The sequence below is a fragment of the Ascaphus truei genome, chromosome 3 (assembly GCF_040206685.1).
Source record: "Ascaphus truei isolate aAscTru1 chromosome 3, aAscTru1.hap1, whole genome shotgun sequence".
NCBI classification, from domain to species: domain Eukaryota; kingdom Metazoa; phylum Chordata; class Amphibia; order Anura; family Ascaphidae; genus Ascaphus; species Ascaphus truei.
The window spans coordinates 353,062,678-353,085,488 of record NC_134485.1 but is presented as its reverse complement, the minus strand read 5'-3'; the positions used below and the strand labels follow the sequence as shown (position 1 = coordinate 353,085,488).

At 40.8% G+C, this 22,811-nt stretch overlaps 1 protein-coding gene across 3 annotated transcripts in view; it reads right to left on the bottom strand.

The window, feature by feature from the left end:
- Positions 1–22,811, bottom strand: part of PHF11 (PHD finger protein 11) — a 175,048-nt gene that overhangs the window by 91,362 nt on the left and 60,875 nt on the right. For 2 of the 3 annotated variants that reach the window (XM_075591937.1, XM_075591938.1), the window contains exon 3: positions 3,661–3,858. The exons of the other annotated variant lie outside the window; for it this stretch is intronic. In XM_075591937.1, the coding sequence (XP_075448052.1) occupies positions 3,661–3,858 (198 nt within the window). The remainder of the gene's footprint in view (positions 1–3,660; positions 3,859–22,811) is intronic. 3 annotated transcript variants of the gene reach the window in all.

Sequence of the window (22,811 nt, the reverse complement as noted above, 5' to 3'; positions counted from 1 at the left end):
ATTGTTTTTTATTTTAGGGATAATAATCCTTGTTATTTTACTTCGTGTTTTCTCTTTTCTTCCGAAGATGAAGAGGCAATCAGCTTAATCACATTTTGACTTCTAGCATATATTCTTATATTTTTACCTAGATACTAATATACTGTTTTAAGCACACAGGTCAAATCTAACCTGTTGCAGCATGCTTTGTTGCATGGACACAGACAAAAAAAAGATACTTCACAAATTTTGCGTCTACCACGGTCCTATCAAACCTCCATGAGAATGTACTTGGATAAAGTTGTTTTGCCACATCGGAAGCCCCGTAAAGTGCATGCAGTTCACGATACGATGAGAGACTTTATGTATCAGGACTCTCTTGTTTCCTCAGGACCGTTTTCAGTTTTAACTCCTAATGGGACATTGCTTCCGCGTAGCTTGCTAATGTTATGTAATTTTTGTCAAGTGAAATCTTTACTGTCTTTTGGTGATCAACCCAACTTCAAGTGTAGAGACATTCAGCGTCAAATATTTCAAATGTCTTTTTATACAATTGAAGAAGGTCATATCAGCATTGTTAGCGACGGGTCATATAATTGTACCACGTTGTTTGCGTGTTCTGGTAATAAACATCAACATTGTTTTGTGGCACGGTGGAACACTACTATGTTGAGTATGTATGAACGACAAAATCAACCTGCTTTGCAACTGGGTGATTTTTACAGATTGACACCGTCCCATCGTGGGATCACTTGTGCACATATGCGCAGTTGTGGGTGTTTTGGCGTTCCATCACAAACTCCTGTAGGTTCATGCTCATCAACATCAGAGAGCTGTGACACTGTCATACAAAAGTACACATAATGAATATTTTCTGCTTTGTTAGTTTTTCTGCATTAGCTAAAATATAATTATGTGTAGGAGAGGGTGTTATGGATTACAGGTAGCTTACGACATATATAGCATACTTATTACAGGTTACAGGTATATATATATAGTATAATTATATGTCTTAGCACAGCTTAGAGCATATTGTCAGAATGTTAGCTTTTTCTTGTCTTAGAAATAAGGGTTGTTTTGTTCAGAAGTGGACAGGATATTGGTACACAAGTATATACACATAAAAGCAGAAGTGGCTCACGTAAACACGCTGTAGTCACGCTGTGGTCAAACTGTAAATGCTGGTAAACACACGTCAGTAGCCACAGAGTATGGTCACATATTACACGTCAGACACGTACGCAGTAAACAATAGGCACCATATAAGTCTGCGTGCCTCCATATTAAATTAGAACCGAAGTGGGAAATCACACTGAGACGAGACCTAGCTGAGACTGGCGTGACCTATCATAATATCTTTGGGTTCGTGAGTATGACAGGCATACTAACTAAATAATCTCTGCATAGTTAGAAATGGATTGTTAGCTTACTGTTAGCTTACAAAGTTAGCTTATTATCTTTGCAATTTTGCTTGTGATATTTCTGGTTATTTTTGTTGTAATACAATAAACAACAAACCTTATATTATAGAAACTCTGAGTGACCTTTCTTTATAATAATCTCACAATACCCTTGCATCTTAGGGTGTGAATCCGAGAGTCTACAAGTAAAATATTGTGATTTGTGTTTCTGCTTAGTGCAGAATATAACTTATCACGAGGCATTACTTGGGAGAAGAAAGTTTGGCATCGAGCCCAGGTTCCTTACAATGCATCTGATCTCAGGCACGCTATTAGAGAGGGTTGGGTTCCTTACAATGCATCTGAACTAGATGCTATTAGAGAGGGTCGGGGTTCCTTACAATGCATCTGATCTCAGATATGCTACTAGAGAGGGTTGGGATTCTGCAGAATTACACAATATAATAGGGTTCCTTAACCAAAAACAGTTGTCAACCACTGATGTAGAGGGTGGGTGCTCTTGTTTCTGTTTTGGCAGGTCTTTGGCTAGTCAGGTAATCATACTGTATACTGTACAGTAGCAAACATTTTGTTGCCAGGCAAGGTCAGTTTAGAGATAACGTTTGTGCTATTTGTGCAGGTGTGTTTGCTTTTGCCTTTGTTAAGCCACTTGCATATTCTTCAAAAAAGCCTAAATGTGCATTAAAACATTAACCATCCTTCGCTGGTTCATGATTACACAGTCTCATCACATTACTCAGTCTTTACAGTCCAATGTCCAACACAATGACATGCCTAGAGGGCTTTAAATCCTTAATAGTGGCCATATTTACAGTACAGTGCCATAAGGTGTCTTACAGTATGTCTTAACACAGCCTAATAAAGATAAACATGTCATGTATGAAATGTCCTGATTCAATGTGTAGCATCAATAACTTAAATGGGGAACTTTGGCCAAAAATAGCCTAATCAGCCTCTTTGGCAGACATAGAATAAACGCCTAGTGCATATGTGACTCTTAGGCCCATATTCACTAAAGGGTGCTCTTTAGTATGACCTAATTCCCATTAATCTAGATGTGCTAGAGCAGGGGAGAGCAATCTTTTTTCCCTGCGCCCCCTGCCGGCTCTCCCCTTCTAGTCACGCTGCCCTTCATACCTTGGGTCTGACGTTCTGGCGTAATGATGTCACATTGCCATGGCAACGCGATGTCACATGACCCTCGGCGGCACTTGATGCCACGACGCGTCACCAGGAGCCGTCTGAGCCAAGGTAAGGAGAAGTTTACAGAGGCCTTGCAGGAATGCTTTCGGGAAGCGCCTGTGGCCTCTGTAAACCCTGTGCCACCCACATTGCGCACCCCTGAGCTTAGCACCCTTTAGTGCATATGGGCCTAAGACTGTACAGACAATTGACTTGCTTAAGTTCACACAGACAATAAGAGGCTGATTCTATATGTGCCTAAAGCAGACAATCTGCCCGTTTTCATCTGAAATTGAATTCCAAGTGAAAGCGGTAGATCGGCAGATTTGGTACATACAGAATCAACCCCTAACAGGCAAAGGCATAGATTTGACATATTTTTGTGTTCTTATGAGTGTTACGCTGTGCTCACCACAAACAAGACAAGACCCCGGTACTGAGATGGGAGTAGTAACAAACACCAGCCACAGGCACGGGGGCCACGTCCAGAGCGTATTTTTCTGGTTTGCCTTGACAGCCGGGTCAGGAATGTAGAGATCAGAGTAGTCTTTATACTTGCCGAGTTCAACGTAGGAGATATCCGGAGCGTAGAAGGTACTTTTGCCGAGGTCAGGGTTGGAGAGTGGAGAGTGGTCGAGGTACAATGCCGAGTTCAGGATTAGAGAGAAGCGAGGAGTCAGAGAAATGGAAGGGACATTATATCTATGGCGCTCAACACTGAAATAACTATACTAAAAAATTATTAAATTAAATAAATAATAATAAAAAATATATTACTAATATGATAATAAAAATCAAATAATAATAAATAGCAGTATACAAACAGTATCAATGATGTGGCCCGTCCATTGAGGTGCTCCACGTGGTGATATGTACATGAAAAGATAAAAAGATCATAGCATAATACTGCAACAAACAATAAACCAACATATAACACACACTAAGTACTAGACAAACGCTGAGAACAACAGGTGACAATTAGCAATATAAACACATTTAATTAAGACATATCATGAATAAAATACATATAAAAAGGTCCTGACAGGACACTCATGCTCAGGAGAAAGTACCTGCTTACCAGAGGCAAGGAGGTATCAGGCAGTGGATAATTTAAAGAGTATCCACTCTTTTGGATGACCAGCTGCTGGCTCTGGCATCTGTGTTTGGGCGTGGAGCTCTCCTGTCTCAGGCGTCTGCGTTTGGGCGTGGAGCTCTCCTGTGTGCACAGGAGCAGCCCTCTACGGTCTGTGATGTTTGCCTCCATCTCCAGTTCGGTCTGCGCAAAATTTATAAATGGTCCATTTGTTAATACTTTTGCACAAATGGTCACAGACGATTTGGAGCAACAAAGTCGGAACTACAAACTAAAAAAACATAATCTCAATATAGAAGAGAAGAATTTGTTATGTGCACTTGGAGAGAATGGTTCGATTGTAATTAAACCTGACGAAAAAGGGGGAGGGTTGGTGATCATGGACAAATCCTACTATATCCAGGAATCAATGCGTATTCTTGGAGATAGGTCCACCTACCAACCTCTTCCCGCCAACCCCACTGTTACATATCAACGACAATTGTTATACTATCTAAATACAGGTCTAGATCAGAATATCATCACCAAACAGGAATTTGAGTTTTTATATAATCAGTACCCTATTATTCCCATCTTTTATATAATCCCCAACATTCACAAAAATTTACTACAGCCACCGGGACGCCCGATTATATAGGGGCATCAGGTCACTTACATCACATCTGTCATTATTCATAGACCACCACTTACAACCCTACGTTACCAAACTTCCGTCATACCTTAGGGATACCACCCACATATTGCAGACCCTCAATGTCATTCAATGGCAACCGCATTATTATTTAGTTACAGGTGACGTCACGTCATTATATACTGTTATCGACCACGTACAGGGTTGTGATGCTATTGGCCACGTCTTAGACAATGACCCTTCAGTTTCACCAGCATTTAAATAATTTCTTATTTCTGGTATACAATTTATTCTTTCACATAATTTTTTTAATTTTAATGATTCATATTTTTTGCAGATATGTGGCACCGCCATGGGTACCAGGTTTGCTCCTAGCTATGCTAATTTATTTATGGGTTGCTGGGAAAATAAATTCATCTGGTCCAGCTGCCCTTTTGGAGCAGACTTGGTACTATGGCGGCGCTACATCGACGATATTTTTTTCATTTGGTCCGGTTCATTACAGCAGCTAGAGCTATTCCAAGATTACATCAATAATAATTTATTTAATTTGAAATTTTCATTTGTATCTAGCAACATTTCCATAGAATTTTTAGATTTGGTTATCTATATCAATAATAACACATTACATACCAAAACTCATTTTAAGAAAGTTCAAGCCAATAATTATTTACATGCCAATAGTCATCACAACCCTGCGTGGATCGATAACATTCCCAAAGGACAATTTATCAGACTCAAGAGAAATAGTTCCACAGTAGATGCATTTCAAACACAGGCACAAGATCTCAAGAACAAATTTATTAATAGAAAATATTCATCAAAACATTTAGATCAAATCATATCAGAAATTGAATTAGTAGATCGATCAACTCTTTTACAGTATAAATCAAAACAAACTACAACCACATCTCCCAATGAGAATTCTAAATGTTATTAGTCACAAGGAATGTGAGTTTCTTAACTGTCCACATTCCGTGATTCCGGTATTCCACCATCTCCCAAAAGATCCATAAATCGCTAGTCGACCCTCCTGGACGACCTATAGTGGCGAGCATTGGATCTTTGGGAGATGGGTTATCGCGGTATGTGGATAAGTTTTTACAGCCCCTGGTCTTTCAACTTCCTTCCTTCATTAGGGATTCAGGGGATCTCCTTCTCAATTTACAGGATTTCAAATGGCATAAAGAATATAGGTGGGTCACATTAGATGTGACCTCCCTCTATTCAATTATTGATCATAAGCACGGTCTTAAAGCCACACGACACTTTCTTGCTTTATCCAAATTATCTATTTCACATTGCACTTTTTTAGAAGAATCTATATTCTTTTTACTCACTCATAATTACTTTCTATTTGATTCACGTTTTTGTTTACAGAAATTGGGCACTGCTATGGGCACGAGTTTTGCACCTTCATACACCAATTTGTTTATGGGTTTTTGGGAGTCACATTTTATTTATCACATTAATAATTCTTTTCGTCATAATATCTTCTTTTTTAAGAGATATATTGACGATTTGATTCTAATTGGGAAAGGTGATGAGCACTCTTTATTTTCTTTTGTTCAATACCTAAACACAAATGATTATAATATTAGATTCACTTTTGAGCACAATATTAATCACATTCATTATTTAGATTTGACCCTGTACATTGACAGTGATATGAATATCCAGACTGATATTTATCGGAAAGAGAATTCCAGGAATATGCTTCTCAATGCATGGAGTTGTCACCCCCGCTCATTGATTAGGAATATTCCTGGATCTCAATTTATGAGATTGAAGAGACGTTGCTCTAATAACGATATTTTTCTGTCAAGGTCTAAAGAAATGTCTGACAGATTTTTGGCTAGGGGCTACTCTACAAAAGACATACAGGCAGCTTTTGTTAAAGCTGACACTACGGATAGAGATGTCCTTATTCGGAAAATTGGATCTAAGTCTAAAAGATCAAAAATGCCATCATACAATACTACACAGAGTCCATTTTTCATAACTACCTATAGTTCACAATCATCTCAAATTTCAAAAATTGTATCCCAACATTGGCATACACTTTATTGGATGATGATATTTGTACTTTATTGCAAAGCGAACCTAGATTCACTTTTCGTAAGGCTAAAACTTTGGCCTCTCACCTATCACCAAGTCTTTGTGACTCTAATTTAAGTCTTCCTAATGTTACAACTATACCAAAAGTTTTTTTTTAGCTTTGCCAATTGCTCTATGTGTCAATATGCATTACCTGCTAAATTTATAACCTATGCTAATGGTGCTAAGAAGTATTATATTAGGAATTTTCTTAACTGTAATACAAGTTTCGTTGTTTATGTTCTTTTTTGTGCACGTGGCCACAGATATGTGGGTCGCACTATTAGACCTCTTAAGCTACGAATAGCTGAACATACTCGTCTAATTAGGAAGAAGGATTTAGTTCATCCAGTGTCCAGACACTTCTCCCAGTGCCCTAGGGGGGGCATTGGAAATGTCTCCTTTTCTGCCATTGAACATGTACCCCGTAACCCCAGGGGTGGTAATAGGGAGAATACATTGAACAAAAAGGAGATGTACTGGATATACACTCTCAGTACTCTCCATCCCCTCGGGATCAATTCTGATTGGGAATTGAAACATTTCCTTCATGATTGAGGGAACGGGGGGTACTGAGTTTGTATTATCAGATTGTGTATATTTGGTTATATTTTTCAATTTAATTTCAATATAGTTTATTATATGTGATATTATAATATATATTTTTCATTTTCATTCAATCTATTTTTCATAAAAACTGTTTTATATTCATTAAGGTATTTATTTTTAATTTTTAATTTTTATTTATATTTCCATGATCTTTCTCCATGATTATACGTTTATGCATATACTTATTTATAGTGCTTGACATCATATTCTTTGTTTTTAATTTTTGTTTTGTTATTGTGTGTATTTATTATATCTATGCATGTATGTATTTTTTGGCCTTTTTTTCTCTGCAGACTAGTCAGTGTTAATGTGTCACCAATCATTTATGTTTCTATCCTAATGTTATCATTGTTATCTGCTGAGTCTTATTTATAGTTGTCCAATCAGATTTTGGTTGCTCTTATTTAGACATGTCTGTTACCAGAGAACATGTACTCTTTGATAAAGTCCCATGTCGGGATGAAACGCGTCAGAGTGGTCTTATCCATGATTTCCAGCCTTTTTTTGTAATAAAATTTATTTTTTAATCTACAAAGCTTGTGTCGGTACAAGGGAGTAGTGACCATTTATTTTTTCTACCTTGCTTACTACTTTCGAATGGAGCACACAGAGGTCTCAGACTATTAGCAGGTGCTAATCACCAGTATCCAGCGGAGGCGGTATCCAGACGATCTAAGTGCCGGAGCGCATTGCATGCCGGGTCCCCAGTCAGAGCGCAGCTGTTCGTTACCTGGACGCGGCCCCTTCGTGATCCATATCGACGGGCTGAGGAGTTGGTGCGTGCACCGGCCGGCAGAGCGGTAGCGGCATCCGTTAGAGCCTTGCGCAGGAGCGCCCTGCTTTCCTGGTCTCAGCAGCTGTGTACCCACATATCATCCAGGTTACGGGGGTTTCTTCTACTTACACAGATTAGCTGATGGGATGGCCAGGACACTAATCGGTTAAGGGCAGCAGCTTGGGACATTATTTGAGTTTACAGGTGGTGTGTCTGCGGTCAGATCACTATGTACCTCTGGTTCTTTTATCTGCAATTTGGCCTCCGGTTGGTTTAGTCATACCACAAAGCCACCCCTTATTCATTAACTTTATTTCTTTATATTACCTGCATTGAGACCCCTTCCCTTGTTGAACTTGGACAGTGGCTGTATACTCTCCCATATACCTCTACATGATTGTTTCAGTATTGGAATATTGGAGGTCATTCACCACCTTTTTTCGAGTTCAGGATTAGAGAGAAGCGAGGAGTCAGAGAAAGCCAAGATCAGGAGCCAGAGGTTGGAGTAGTCAAAGCAAGCCGGTTCGGTGCACAGAAGATCAAACTGGAACAAAGCAACATGACAGGGACAAGGCAGGAACAGCAAGGGTAAACACAGAGTAACAAGAATCTATGCACAGCCAATGTGCCTATAACATTGGTGAGCATATATAGGCTGGATCAGCCAACCCCCATGGGGGGTGGAGTGGGGGCACGGCCTCCGCGGTAGCTGTGATAGGTCCAGGGCTCAACGAGCAGGTGTAGCTGTTTGTGCAGCTAAATAATGCATCTATGAGCAGGTGCAGCTGTTTGTGCAGCTAATGAATGCTTCTATGAGCAGGTGTATCTGTTTGGCAGCTAGTGGATCTTGACACGGAGCTTGGGGGCGTGGCACACGTGTCACGATCCGGGGGTGGAGCCAGAGTCCGCGCGTCTGGTAAGGAATGTGGTCCATAGGCACCCTGCACGTGCGCGGTGGTGTCCGAGAGGATGCGTGGAGTGGCTGTACTTCAGTAATCCTTACAATGAGTCATTACATAATATATTGATTGCCAATAAATGTCACACGATTAGGTGTTGACATAATTTCCTGATGTTAGGGCTTATGTAATGTATAATGCCTTCAAATAAAAAAATGACTACTTTAGTAGTGAAGTGTCAAAGAAAAGAGAGGTGGTTATGGCCAGGGCTTGACAAATTACCCAAAAAGCTACTTGCCACCTAGCCACGTCCCCACTTAAAAATATGGAATAAATTCCTAATAAGAACTAATAACAACCTTCGTTTTTGACATAACAGTTTATTTATTGTATTACATTTATACTTTACTACAATTAGTCCTTGTTACATAGTTGCATAGTAGATGAGGTTGGAAAAAGACATACGTCCATCAAGTTTAACCTAGGCCAAATTTAGACGACAGATACTTTATCCTATAACCGTAATTACAGTATATTGATCCAGAGGAAGGCAAACAAAAAACCCCAGTGACACATTATCCAATGATATCTCATAATGGGAAAAATAAATTCCTTCCTGACTGCAATAATTGGCATATAATACTACTGTGGGTAAGAGGGGAAGGGAGGGTAGGAGAGGAATGCACTCCCGCATCAGTCTAAGAAACAAGAGCGTAAACTGTGGAGCAATAGGGATAGATAAACTAAACAAAAGGTTCCCCCTTGAATGCACTCGGGTCGATGAGTGAGAATGATATGGTGAATATCTTAAAAACCTTTAATCACGTATATAGTCATAAAAATTACTTGTAAAGAAGGGCATGATACAAGAAGTCCAGGGCCAGCCCTTAATGACACACCAAAGTATCTTCCTAAACAATTACATATGGAAGATAATGCAAAGTATAATACATCAACTAACTGTGGGCCAAATAGCAAGATAATTCACATATTAAAACCTTCAGAATAGGGTTCCAACGCGTGATTGTGCATTACTGTGTTATCCCATACTTTTATGGGGCACCATTATGCAATCCATATTAAGTTGGGGGTACTATTTGATTTAAGAGCTTTGACATTTCATGCTGTGCTTTACTGCTGAGATCACTATTAGTGTTATATGCAGGTATGATTTATGCACGGTTTTGTACAGCCTACTGTGATTATTAGACTGCGTTGACCGTTGTGTACACACTGTGACTAGTATTATCTGTCACCATAGTAGGTAGCATTCTTTGTTTTATCTGCTATGAGACTCCTTGTCTAACGGTCATGGGTAGGGAGAATGTGTGTGATGATTTTTTATGCATTAGATCATTGTGTTGCAGAGGCCTAACTGGATACGGTCACTGAACCGTGCCTCAGGGCATTTAATAATGCACATTTTGTGCTTGCCCTTCTCCACAATCCACAAATACACACCAGGTATTTCTCCCTTACTCATAAGTACGTTTATTAATCACTAATGTCTGATATGTTGCAGGTAGCCTACTATGTATATGATTTTGATTTCGGTGCACATACTATTGTGTTTCAGAGGCCATAATTTGATACGGTCACTGAACCGTGCCTCAGGGCATTAATATCGCACATTTTGTGCCTGCCCTTCACAGAAATCTATATATACACACTAGGTAGTCAGTCCCCACTGTTCAGTACGTTTATTTACTTAGTTATTACGTCACGCGTGTGTTAGTATGTTTACTTCATACACTGTTCAGTTTGTATTATTTGTGTGTTTTTCATGTCTTTTCGTTTAGATTTACATCCTGGCTTGGCCATTTATACTATGTAGGTCTTTGTATTTTTTGACTTTATTGTTTCAAGTCTTTCACCCCTTCAGACCCAGTATCAGCAGCCTCCAATACACGTAGACTGTTGATTATTTAGTAATAAGGGCATCTGACTCATGATTGAGTACCCTATTCTGAAGGTTTTAATATGTGAATTATCTTGCTATTTGGCCCACAGTTAGTTGATGTATTATACTTTGCATTATCTTCCATATGTAATTGTTTAGGAAGATACTTTGGTGTGTCATTAAGGGCTGGCCCTGGACTTCTTGTACCATGCCCTTCTTTACAAGTAATTTTTATGACTATATACGTGATTAAAGGTTTTCAATATATTCACCATATCATTCTCACTCATCGACCCGAGTGCATTCAAGGGGGAACCTTTTGTTTCGTTTATCTGTTATTACTCCAGTCCCCTTTTGCACCGGTGTTCGGTTTTATTGACTTGTTTATTACTCGTACATCATACTTTAGCTGATGCAGGAGCTTTCCCTTCTCTCTTCCCCTCCCCCTCTTGATTTTGAGCAATGTTCTCTTACCGTGCACCCCAAAACTGGAACAACCTACCGGAGACTCTCACTGCCACCACCAGTTTAAGTTCTTTCAAATCTAAGGCTGTCTCACATTTTAATCTGGTCTGTATCTGTTTCATACGCCTATAATATATATTTTCTTTAACAGTGCATGCAATGTCTTGTATATAATGTATACCCTGTTCATTTATTTAACTGTATTTGTAATCATGTATTATTTGTCTTAACTCTGTGCCCAGGACATACTTGAAAACGAGAGGTAACTCTCAATGTATTACTTCCTGGTAAAATATTTTATAAATAAATATGTATTGTATGTCTTTATTTATAGAGCACCATTAATGTACATAGTTCTTCACAGCAGTAATACACGTGACAATCATATAAATAACAAATAATAAATATAACACATAAAGTGGAGAAGTGCTTCAGACATAACAGTAACATTTTGGAAAGGGAGTCTGTGTTCCGAAGAGCTTACAATCTAATTGGTTGGTAGGAAGGACGTATTGAGACAGAAGGAGGGCGTTCTGGTAAGTGCGTCTGCATAGGGCCAAGGTTTATGTATATGGTGAAAAACTATCACTCTCAGAGCTACTCATATGCTTCCTTAAGAAGGTGTATTTTGAGTTGGGTCTTAAAGGTTGATAAAGAGGGTGCTTGTCGGATGTTGAGAGGAATGGTATTCCAGAGGTGTGGGGCAGTCAATCAGAAAGGTTTAAGGCATGAGAGGGCTTTAGATATAAAAGGAGTACAGGGAAGACAACCTTGAGCAGAACGCAAGAGCCGGAATGGTGTATAGTGATAAATTGGGGCTGCGATGTAAGGAGAAGCAGAAGAGTGTAAAGCTTTAAAAGTGAGGAGGAGAATTGTGAGTGAGATGCAGGATTTGATAGGAAGTAAGCATAGAGATTTCAGCAGGGGAGACAGACAGATTTAGGAAAGAGTAGAGTGATTCTGGCAGCAGTATTTAGGATAGATTGTAGGGGAGACAGATGAGAGGAAGGAAGGCCGGACAGCAGGAGGTTGCAGTAGTCGATACGGAAGAGAATGAGGGTCTGTGTCAGAGTTTTTGCAGTCGAACAACAGAGGAAAGGGCGTATCCTTGTGGTAACTTCCTTCAAAAACCTGAAGGGAATTTTGTTTGTGGCAAATGTGTGATGTGTGCATATATGTCACGAGATAAAAGTATATGTGACTGTAACAGGGGAGTTATCCCTGTTCAGGTAATGTGCCTCTAATCCAGCAGTGTGGTGGTTAATTGCTGGTAGTCAATTAACAAACACCACCTGCCTGATTAGATTGCTTAGAAAAGCTTGTCTTTTGAGACAGGAAGAGAGACTCCTTAGCTCACACCTGAGCTGAACTTGGAGACAGAGCAGGGATTGTCCTTGACTCTCACAACTTGTCTTGAGCCCTGCCAGAAGAAACAGCAGAGCTGCTTTCAAGACACAGGGGAAACTTCTAAACCTGAATGCTGACAAAACCTGAGGAAAGGTAGCAACGCAGGAACAGAGAAGATTTTCCCTCCAAACCACAAGGAACAGATAAGACTTTCATTTATGTGACTTTATATATCTGCTTATTTTCATGCTACAGTATATGTTTGGGGCTGGGAGACATGCTTATCTAAAGGGAGTGTGGACTGCATACAGTAATATTTCACTAGAAATACTCCCAAGTGAATGGAAGCTTTGTTTACCCCTTGTTTGGATGGTTTCCTGATGTTAAGGAAACAGGCGCAATAAAAAGCCTTATTTAATTTCACTATAACCAGACTCCCTTGCATACCTCTGTGAGCGTCCGCCTACAGTGACACTAAAAATAAAGAACATCCCATTAATGATTTCATTAGTTGCCACACATCCTTTGTGGTGTATGTAATTAATTGTCCATGCAATTTAAGATATGTAAGGAAAACCATCAGATCACTTAAAACTAGAATTGGTGAACATATCAATGGGATCAAAAATGCTCAATGTAACTTAGATAAAGGGAAGAAAATTCATAATTTATCCCAGCATTTTTTGACCCACCACCAAGGGAAAAGTAATGCACTACGTTTTAGGGGGGTGGAAGTAGTTGCAAGAGATCTTTGATTTGAAACTCTTGCAAAGAGAACTATATTGGATCTTTACATTAGGGAGTAAATCGCCTGGCGGGCTTAATGAATTAATAGAACTTGCCCCATTCCTCAAATAAGATTCCTTTATTTTCTTGTATATGCATTATTCCTGTTTTCATTTATGCCATCATCCGTGTTAATTCTATTATCAATTTTATTATTTTTATGTCAAGAAATAGTTTTTTCTTTTTTATTTACATCAGCTGTTTAATTATTAGTTAAATTAACTCTATTTTAGAGATATTCATAATACATCCAGCATTTAGTAATAGTTAGATTAATTATGCCTTTTATGTAGATATAGTAATTTCTTAGTTTCAATTGGTATTTACTGCTGCGGCTCATCTGAGTCTAACACATCGCCGGTTTTTCCCTGGCTTTTTCCTGGAATGCGACGCACTTCACCTGGAGCATGCCGCATTCATTTTGCGTTCTCAGCCACGGGTCATGCGCGGTTGACGCACGGTTGATGCGTTTATTGAGAATGGTTCGGATTTAATAGGTTGCAATTCTTCGCGTGTCCGCCAGATGGCAGATATTCATGAATTGTAATGCGCATGCGCTTCAGTAATGTGTCGACTTGCAGGTGTTTCGTTTACAAAAGATACCACAGTGTGCTATTGTAACTTGGCCTTGAGACTGAAGGAAGAGGTTGCAAAAATGTATCAATTTAGGCTTTTCATATTAAAGAAAGACAAAGACCAGTGTCGGTTACAGTATTCTCCAGAGACCTGCCGCCCGCCATGAGTGTTCAAGTGCAGCCCGTTTTCCAAAAACCAGACAGAAGTTACGCGTATTTGATATGGGCCGCGATTAATGCAACAGATGATAAGGTGGCAACAGTTGTTCAAATTTATCAGTATTTTATTGAAAACTATAACTTTTACAAATTTTCGCCAGCTCCTCATACGTGGAAGCGTGCAATAAGGAAAAGGTTATAGCGATCCCTGTTTTTATCGTATTGAGCCACAAATTGTTGGAGGGTATTGGTATGTATCACCGGCTTTTTCCTGTATCTATGATCATGCAGACAGCAAAAGGCGAAGGGTCGTGTTAAAACCAACTAAGAAACGACAGTCGCTGCCAAGCAATGCACCGGCACCGTCTTCCGATAACGGTCCCACCGTCAGTGACAACCCTGAGCCTGAGTCGAATTTCGCGTGCAGTTTCGATCAAGCTTGCATGTACCTAAGCAATTTCCAGCCTCATCAGCTGACTACAGGTGGACTAGTCCCGCTGCAAACTATCGACGTGGATGATCAAGAACACTGGACTGGCAGTGGACCGGCGCCGGCGCCAGCTGAATGGGAAATAATATGGTGAGTATTGTTAGTATTGTTGCCGTATTATTTTCTGTGTTTTTTTTATTTTCACAATACAGTATCAATATCGGTGCGATACGAAAGTCAAGCGATTCTCCTGTAAGCAATATCATTGGCTGAGCGGCTTCTACAGTACTGTACTGCAGATACTGAACAATTGGTGGAACGCTAGGCGCATGCGCATTGGAACCTTCTTGAAGCGCATATGCGTGTCATTACATCGACGGTAGGCGCATGCGCATGTGAACAGGAGACGCCCCCCGAGAAAATTATTGGTGGGACTGGCTGGGAACGTCTTTAGGGGACTGACCATTACAGTAAAACTTTTCTTTTTGTTTTTCCTCAGAAAATAAAACGGCTAATGGAGGGATTTCGATGGATAATATCGCTTTGTGTAACAATGCCTGCACATTGCTGAATCTGATTTAAAAAGCCACGTACCGACCGGAGTCTACAGTTTAGTGGCCGTTGTTATTGATTAGGATAGAATACTGTACCTGAAACAGTATGCTGATGTTTTCCGGCCGTACAGTATACAATACTTTTTTATATACTGTATACTGTGTAATAAACCCGAAAAAATAAAAACTATGCATTTATTCTACATGTATTACAGTGCCAGTACATACAGTACAGTACAGTATGTGTCTTCTATTTTTTTTGATACTCTTATACTGAGCATGCCTACAGTATACAGTGCAGTACAGTATGCCTCGACATTCTAGAAACACTGTATTTTGTTACAGTGGCAAAGTAGCCAATGGAACAATGTAAAACAAATAAACATGTTCTTTTATTGGTGGAGTAAGTACAAAAACATTTATTTACAAATACTGTACAATGTAGAAACATTTTAAGTGCACAGCAATTCAAAACATCAACAGGTGTATGGTTTACTGCTACAGTAGTGAAAACATTTATTTATGTATAGAAAGTAAAAACATTTACAGTCAGTCAGTATGGTTTACAGTCACATGTTTTAAAAACAAATTCTTTATTCATAAAATATACAAAACCCAACATCTCCTTTATTAAAGTCAAAACATATACAGTGGGATGGTCTGCAAAACAGTCTGCACCAGTACAGTCCTCAAGGGCAGCAGACAGGCCCGGTTTTCAGGACAACCTTGAAAACCGTGCCTGTTTGCGGCCCTCAGGGACTGGAATTGTGCAGGTCCTGTGTGTGTGTACAGCAAGTTAAAACATTTCTGTATAAATACAAGTTAAAAAACACACAACAAAATCTCCTTTATTTAAGTACAGCAGGTCAAAACATGTACAATACAGTTCAGCACAACAGTATGGTCTTACCTGTGATTAAAAAAAATCTTTATTCATAAAATTCAGTATACAAAACTCAACATCTCCTTTATTAAAGAAACATACAGTATACAGTACAGTGGGATGGTGAACAAAACAGTCAGTCAGGCCTGCACCACTACAGTCGTCGAGGGCAGCAGGCAGGCCCGGTTTTCAGGACAACCTTGAAACCCGTGCCTGTTTGCGGCCCTCAGGGACTGGAATTGTGCAGGTCCTGTGTGTGTACAGCAAGTTAAAACAGTAAGTTAAATACAGTACAGCAGGTCAAAATATCTCCTTTATTTAAATACAGCAGGTCAAAACATGTACAGCACAGTTCAGCACAACAGTATGGTCTTACAGTTCCCGTGATTAAACCAGAAAGTCCTCCACATTGTCCATCCATGGCCGATTCCTTGCATGGCGCAAAATGCCATTAATGCAGTCTCGAACGCCTTTCCTTACAGGATCTGTAATTGGATAAAAGTGCCGCATTTCATCCAGAATGTTCTTTCTTAAATTGGCAGGAAGCGCCTTTTTTACGCGATTTCCTTCGTAGTTCACTTTGAAGGCCCAGTCGCAGTACAACGAGTAGGGAACATGGTGCTTAAAAAGTAACAAGGCGTACTTGTGGGGTGCACCAGTTCTCATCACCCTATACTTCTCCCTGAGCGCCGGTGGCAGATCGCACAGGGTGATGTCGGGCACCGTATCGATGCGAGCGAATGTAGGTCTTTTGGGAGCAGGTGTGCTTGAGGCGACGGGTGATGGTAGGTTGTCTGGGAGAAAGCTTTCCTCCGGTCTTGGTAGCTGTGTTGTCTCCTGCGTGGTCTTGACGGGGTTGTCATGTCCTCCTCAACGGCATACATGTACACTACATCTTCTGTCTTCTGGTGGAGGGGGTGCGCTTGGTGATGGAAGGGGGTCGAAGGTCCCATTCATCACATCCATGTCACCCCCCTGCTCCAGCGTCGGGGAAACAGGGGCATTAACACCGAGCAAATGATGTATAACCGCTATGTCAGCCTCTATCTTCTCCATCCGTCGATCCATCCGTTGATCCATATGTAGCATCCGTTGCTCCACATTTAGCATGGTCTCCAGAAGCAAATCTATCTTTGCTAGCACAATAGAGTTCCCGGGGAGATCCACAGTTATCCCATTCAGCATCCGGTCTAACGAGCTGCTTCTTGTGCATGGCGTGTGGAAATCTGGGTGGATGGGTGCAACGGAGGATGAGATGGGGTTCCATGGAGAGAAACGGCAGCGACGTCAAAGAAGGGTGGAGGTGGTGACCTGTGGATATCCGGTAGAGGAGAAGTGGCAGCGTCGTCGAAGAGGGATGGAGAAAGTGACCTTTGGATTTCCGGCGAGAAGCAGAGTCGTCTAAGAGCAAAGGAGAAAGTGACCCGTGGATTTAAGAGGCGGCAGCATCGTCGGACAGAACCGGAGAAGATGGCCTGTGGGTTTCCGGGACAGCGGAGGCAGAGTCGTCGAAGCATATGTGAGGAAGTGGTCTGCGGGTTCGATGGGTTGGCTGCCAATCGTTTTGCGTTGACAGTACATCACCATATATCTTCTTGACATAATAAGGCTGACGTCTATGAAAACCCTTAGCCTTTGGGGTCAGCAGAAGGTTTTCTTTATTGGCCTTAGCCTGTCGCTTTTGCCTTGGTGTGGAAATGGCAACCGCCTTTCGCTTTTTCTGCCTGACAGGCACAGCAGAGGCGAGTGGGTTCCTGCGTCCGTAGAATCAGGGTTGCTCCATGGAAGCAGGTGGCACAATGCAGTATCTGGACAAGGGCAAGTTCAGATAAAGATCATCGAGTGGTGGGCTATGCAAAGTGTGTAACCTTTTATGCATGGCAGCGAGGTACAGGTGTTGAAAGTGGGCGTACTCTAATGTGAGTCATTACCGTATAAATACACCATCCATTTTGTGGATTCACTGCACATTGAATACACATCGACTAAACATCGAATATACATTCTTGTGTTTGTATTTCTTTCTACTCGCAGCAATGGTTGTTAAAAAGATTTCCAAGGATCTCAGCATGCGAATTAAGGAGATGTACACGAGCGGACACCGAATTGCTGCTATCCAACGCTGGTTAGCTACTTCTAGCCTCGTTGTGCCAGCAACCACCGTGAGCTATCATGCACACGGAAAAAACAGAGAACGCAAAAGGGCACCAAGGGTAACTAACGCGTAAGTATATTTATAACACTTTTAAAAATGTAGATCCAAAAATATTTTGTATATTTATATTACAACAGTATATATATTTTGTATATTTATATTACAACAGTATATATATTTTGTATATTTATATTTATATTACAACAGTATATATATTTTGTATGTTTATATTTATATTACAACAGTATATATATTTTGTATTTTTATATTACAACAGTATACTGTGTATATTTTGTATATTTATATTACAACAGTATATATATTTTGTATATTTATATTTACATTACAACAGTATATATATTTTGTATATTTATATTTATATTACAACAGTATATATATTTTGTATATTTATATTACAACAGTATACTGTATATATTTTGTATATTTATATTACAACAGTATATATATTTTGTATATTTATATTACAACAGTATACTGTGTATATTTTGTATATTTATATTTCAACAGTATATATATTTTGTATGTTTCTATTTATATTACAACAGTATACTGTATATATTTTGTATATTTATATTACAACAGTATATATATTTTGTATATTTATATTACAACAGTATACTGTGTATATTTTGTATATTTATATTTATATTACAACAGTATATATATTTTGTATGTTTATATTTATATTACAACAGTATATATAATTTTTATATTGATGCATATTAATAAAATAATATATTTTCTTTACATTGTAGGGAGACAACTCTTCTGGTGGACAAAATTAGTGAAGAGAATGATGAGAAGAGTGCATTAAGGGTCAAATACACTCTGCAGGAAAAGCACAATCTCACTGTATCCGAGACCAGCATAAAGAAAATGAGACGCAGCATTGGATGGAAATATGGACGTGTGAGGTTAGTACTGGACAGTACAGGAGCTAAAAGTGTTGTTTAGGAAACTGTACCGCTAAAATTATTTATTCCTTGTCATTACAGAGCGTACCCCATGATACGGGACGCAAACAAAATCAAAAGAGTGGTCCAGGCCCAGGCATGGATCGACAGTGGGGAAACTTTCCAGAATTGCATCTTCACTGATGAGTCTACTGTGTCGCTGGAGAGATTTGCAAGCTTTGCATTCCACAAAAAAGGCCGCATATCTTTGAAGCCGCGGCCAAAACACCCCGTGAAGCTGCATGTGTGGGGTGCCATCTCTAGGCGTGGACCAGGATGCGTTGTCATCTTTGAAGGTAAAATATATCAACTATAATGTAGCCTTATGCACTGTACTTTACTAGTGTAGCCTTACTGTATGCACTATACTGTACTATTGTGCAGTTTTTTGAGCACTTTTCTTTTGTTGCTATAGGAATCATAAATAAAGCTTTCTTCCAAGACAACATTGTCCCTGAGATAGTGCAATACATCACACGCGAGTTCCCCAATGGTCACCGCTTCTACCAGGACAACGATCCGAAGCACACCGCGTCAACAGCGCATATCCTTGAGAGCGGTATCAACTGGGTGAAGACGCCAGCGGAGTAAGTGCAGTAGACCGTGTCTCATTTTTTCCCCCACTGTTTTTACTGTGTACTGTATCTCTTAAACTAATTGTCCTTTTTTTCCAATGACAGATCGCCAGACTTCAATCCGATCGAAATGGTCTGGCATCAGCTGAAGGACCATATCCGGAAAGTGGTGAAACCCTCCAAAAAGGACGAGTTGTTGAAAGGCATAATGAGTTTTGGGAACGATGTACTCACCGTGGAACGCTGCAATAAATATATAGACCATATTGCCACTGTGTTGCCCATTGTGATCGCGCGTAATGGGCAAGCATCAGGAAAGTAGTACTGTGCTGTAGTATTGTAAGTACAGTATGATACAGGTAAGTATGGCACAGATTTTTTCTTTCCCAATAGTCAGAGTATACAGTAGTTACAGTTTTTTCTTTACAGAGAGAGCAGCACCAGCCATCAGATTACAGTACATACTGTAGTATTTAACAGCAGTCAGAGTATACAGTAGTTCCAGTATACAGTAGACTAGTTTGACAGTACTATAGTAACTGCCTACTAACTGCTCAATTTTTTTTTCAGAGAAAGCAGCACCAGCCATGTATAGTAGTACTACAGTACACATCACACAATGCCATAATACAGTATGCACATAACTGCACTATTTTTTGTTTTCTTGTCGTTTCAGGAAAAAGGGTGGCCTGGGGGGAGGTGGGGTGTTGTGTCCAGTCTAATCTGCTTGTACAGTCAAATGTACAGTATATAAACAGCAGTAATGATGTACACAAAACCTCTCCTCTCTCAATGAACTACTGTACTGTACACAGAATGAGGAACAAGATAAAGACGGAAAAAATGATATTACTATATATATATATACAGTATATATATTGTGACAGAAACCAGGGGATGGTAATAAATTCCGTATATAGGGCTCCCAGGATACTAGACAGTTTCTATCCTGTTTGGCCTGGGAGTGCAGCCTTATAATACATACACTCCATCCCACAGTTTGGCAAGCGCTGGAACTGAGGGATGAGAGATCCAGACCAGAGTTTGTCTGCTGCCTGATTTCTGTCACCTGTCATGCTAATTAGGAATCAGGTATGAAAGACTGATTTCCTGTTTGCTCTGGTCTCCCCACAAGAGCCAGGAGGCTGGAAGGCTGCTGAACTACAGAGGGGAGAAGCCTCTTCCCCAAACAGGTTCAATCTTTCTGTTCATTTGTGTAAGACTGCAAAAGTACCGTGTTTTGATGTTGGAAGTGGAAAAGCCACTTCCAACCCTGAGTCAGGGATATCTAAGTTAAGTTATCGCTCAGGTGAGCAGCTTTTGTTTTGATCTGTTTTCTGTTGTATGCACTGTGGCAGTCTCAGTGCCTGGGACTGAATAAACCAGGCATAGCCTGTTTAAAGGAACAGTACGTGACGCCTCATCATTTAACCTACCCTAAAAGACCGTGTTCTAAACAGTCCCGGACAAACGACGGAGCCCCGGAGTAAGCCGTTTGTCACATATGGTGGAGAATGCGGGCAGAGCACTAGGGGGTCTGCGGGTTGAAGAACTTTGAAAAAAAAAAAAAAAAAGTTTTTTCATCCTCTGCAAAGAAGATGGAAGACGTGGTGGGTGCGCTGGTACGCAATGTCGCTGCCCAGAAAGACGTGAATGAAACCCAGCAACAGCTGTTAATAGCCCAGCAAGAAACTAATGCAAACCAGCAGCAGACGAATGCAGCCCAGCAACAGCTGCTAATAGCCCAGCAAGAGATTAATGCCAACCAGCAACAGGCGAATGCCAACCAGCAACAGGCGAATGCAAACCAGCAACAGACGAATGAAGCCCTGCAAAACGCGAATGCAAACCAGCAAGAGACAAACCGCTTGCTGAGAGAGGAGCAACAGCGGTTCGCTCAGGGCTTACAGCAGGAAATCGAGATCCTGAGGGGGACTATCAGTAACCTTCCACTGGCAGCGGCAGCCCCAGTTCCGAAAATGACCAGGGCAAGCCACTACCTTCAGAAGATGGGACCCTCGGATGATGTGGAAGCCTATCTTCTCACGTTTGAACGCACGGCACAGAGAGAGGGATGGCCAGAAGCTGAGTGGGCTGGTCTAATCGCACCCTTCCTAAGCGGCGAACCCCAGAAGGCTTACTTTGATCTAGAGCCAGCCGAAGCTAACGTCTATGCAAAATTGAAGTTCGAGATCCTCGCCCGCCTCGGCGTAACCACGGCTGTTCGCGCCCAAAGGTTTCACGCATGGTCCTTCACGATGGATAAAGCCACCCGAAGCCAGATGTATGACCTCATCCACCTCGCCCGGAAGTGGCTACAACCCGAGATCAACTCAGCCAGCCACATCGTGGAACGGTTGGTCATGGACCAGTTCTTGAGGAAACTTCCCTCTGCCTTACGCCGTTGGGTCAGTCGGAGTGACCCCCACAATGCGGATGAGCTTGTGGCCCTCGTAGAAAGGTACAATGCAGCAGAAGAGCACCCGCAACCCACAGTCGTGGAGCAACCCCACTACCCGAGGTTCCAGGACTCTTCCAGAGACGGTAAAAGGGTACCGGGGTTAAGGGGCGCTGAAGAGCGGCGACCACCTTCACGCAGCACCAGCAACAGTGGTTCGCACACTAAGGGCAATAGCCAACATGGGGAGCCGGGAAAAGGCTCTAAGTGGGACACAGACTATGTACCTAAATGTGTAAATTGTCATGAGAGGGGCCACACAGCAAAAATCTGCCCACTAAATGATGAGCCCATGCAATGCAACAGCGTGGAACCTTATTCGCTGTTGTCCCAATGTATGGGCCCTAGCCCAGAGGACCCCTTGAATAACCATCTGTGGGCATTTGTAAAGGTTAATGGTAAGAGGGTTCGGGCACTTCTTGACTCTGGGAGCATGGTCACACTAGTGTCCGAATACCTCTTGCCCATTAAGAAGAAACAGGGAAACAGTTCACAAAGAGTGGCAATTTGTTGTATACATGGGGATAATCATGAATATTCCACTGTTGATGTTTTTTTTGAAACAGAGTTTGGTTCTTTAGATTTCAAGGTGGGTATTGTACCCAAACTGGCACATGATGTGTTAATAGGGACTGACTTTCCCCATTTTCTAAAAATGTGGTCCCCCGTTCAGAATAGCGCCCAGAGTTCAATAGCGGACCATAACGAAGTATTAGAAGAAACAAATCCTTTCCCTTTTTCAGAAATGGAGGTTGACGAGGGCCCAAATAAGAAGGGGGAAAAGGAGGAGTGCTGTAAAATTCCCTTCCCCATCACTACTTTGGTAGGGAATACCCCAAATCAAGATGTTGAGCAGACACTTAC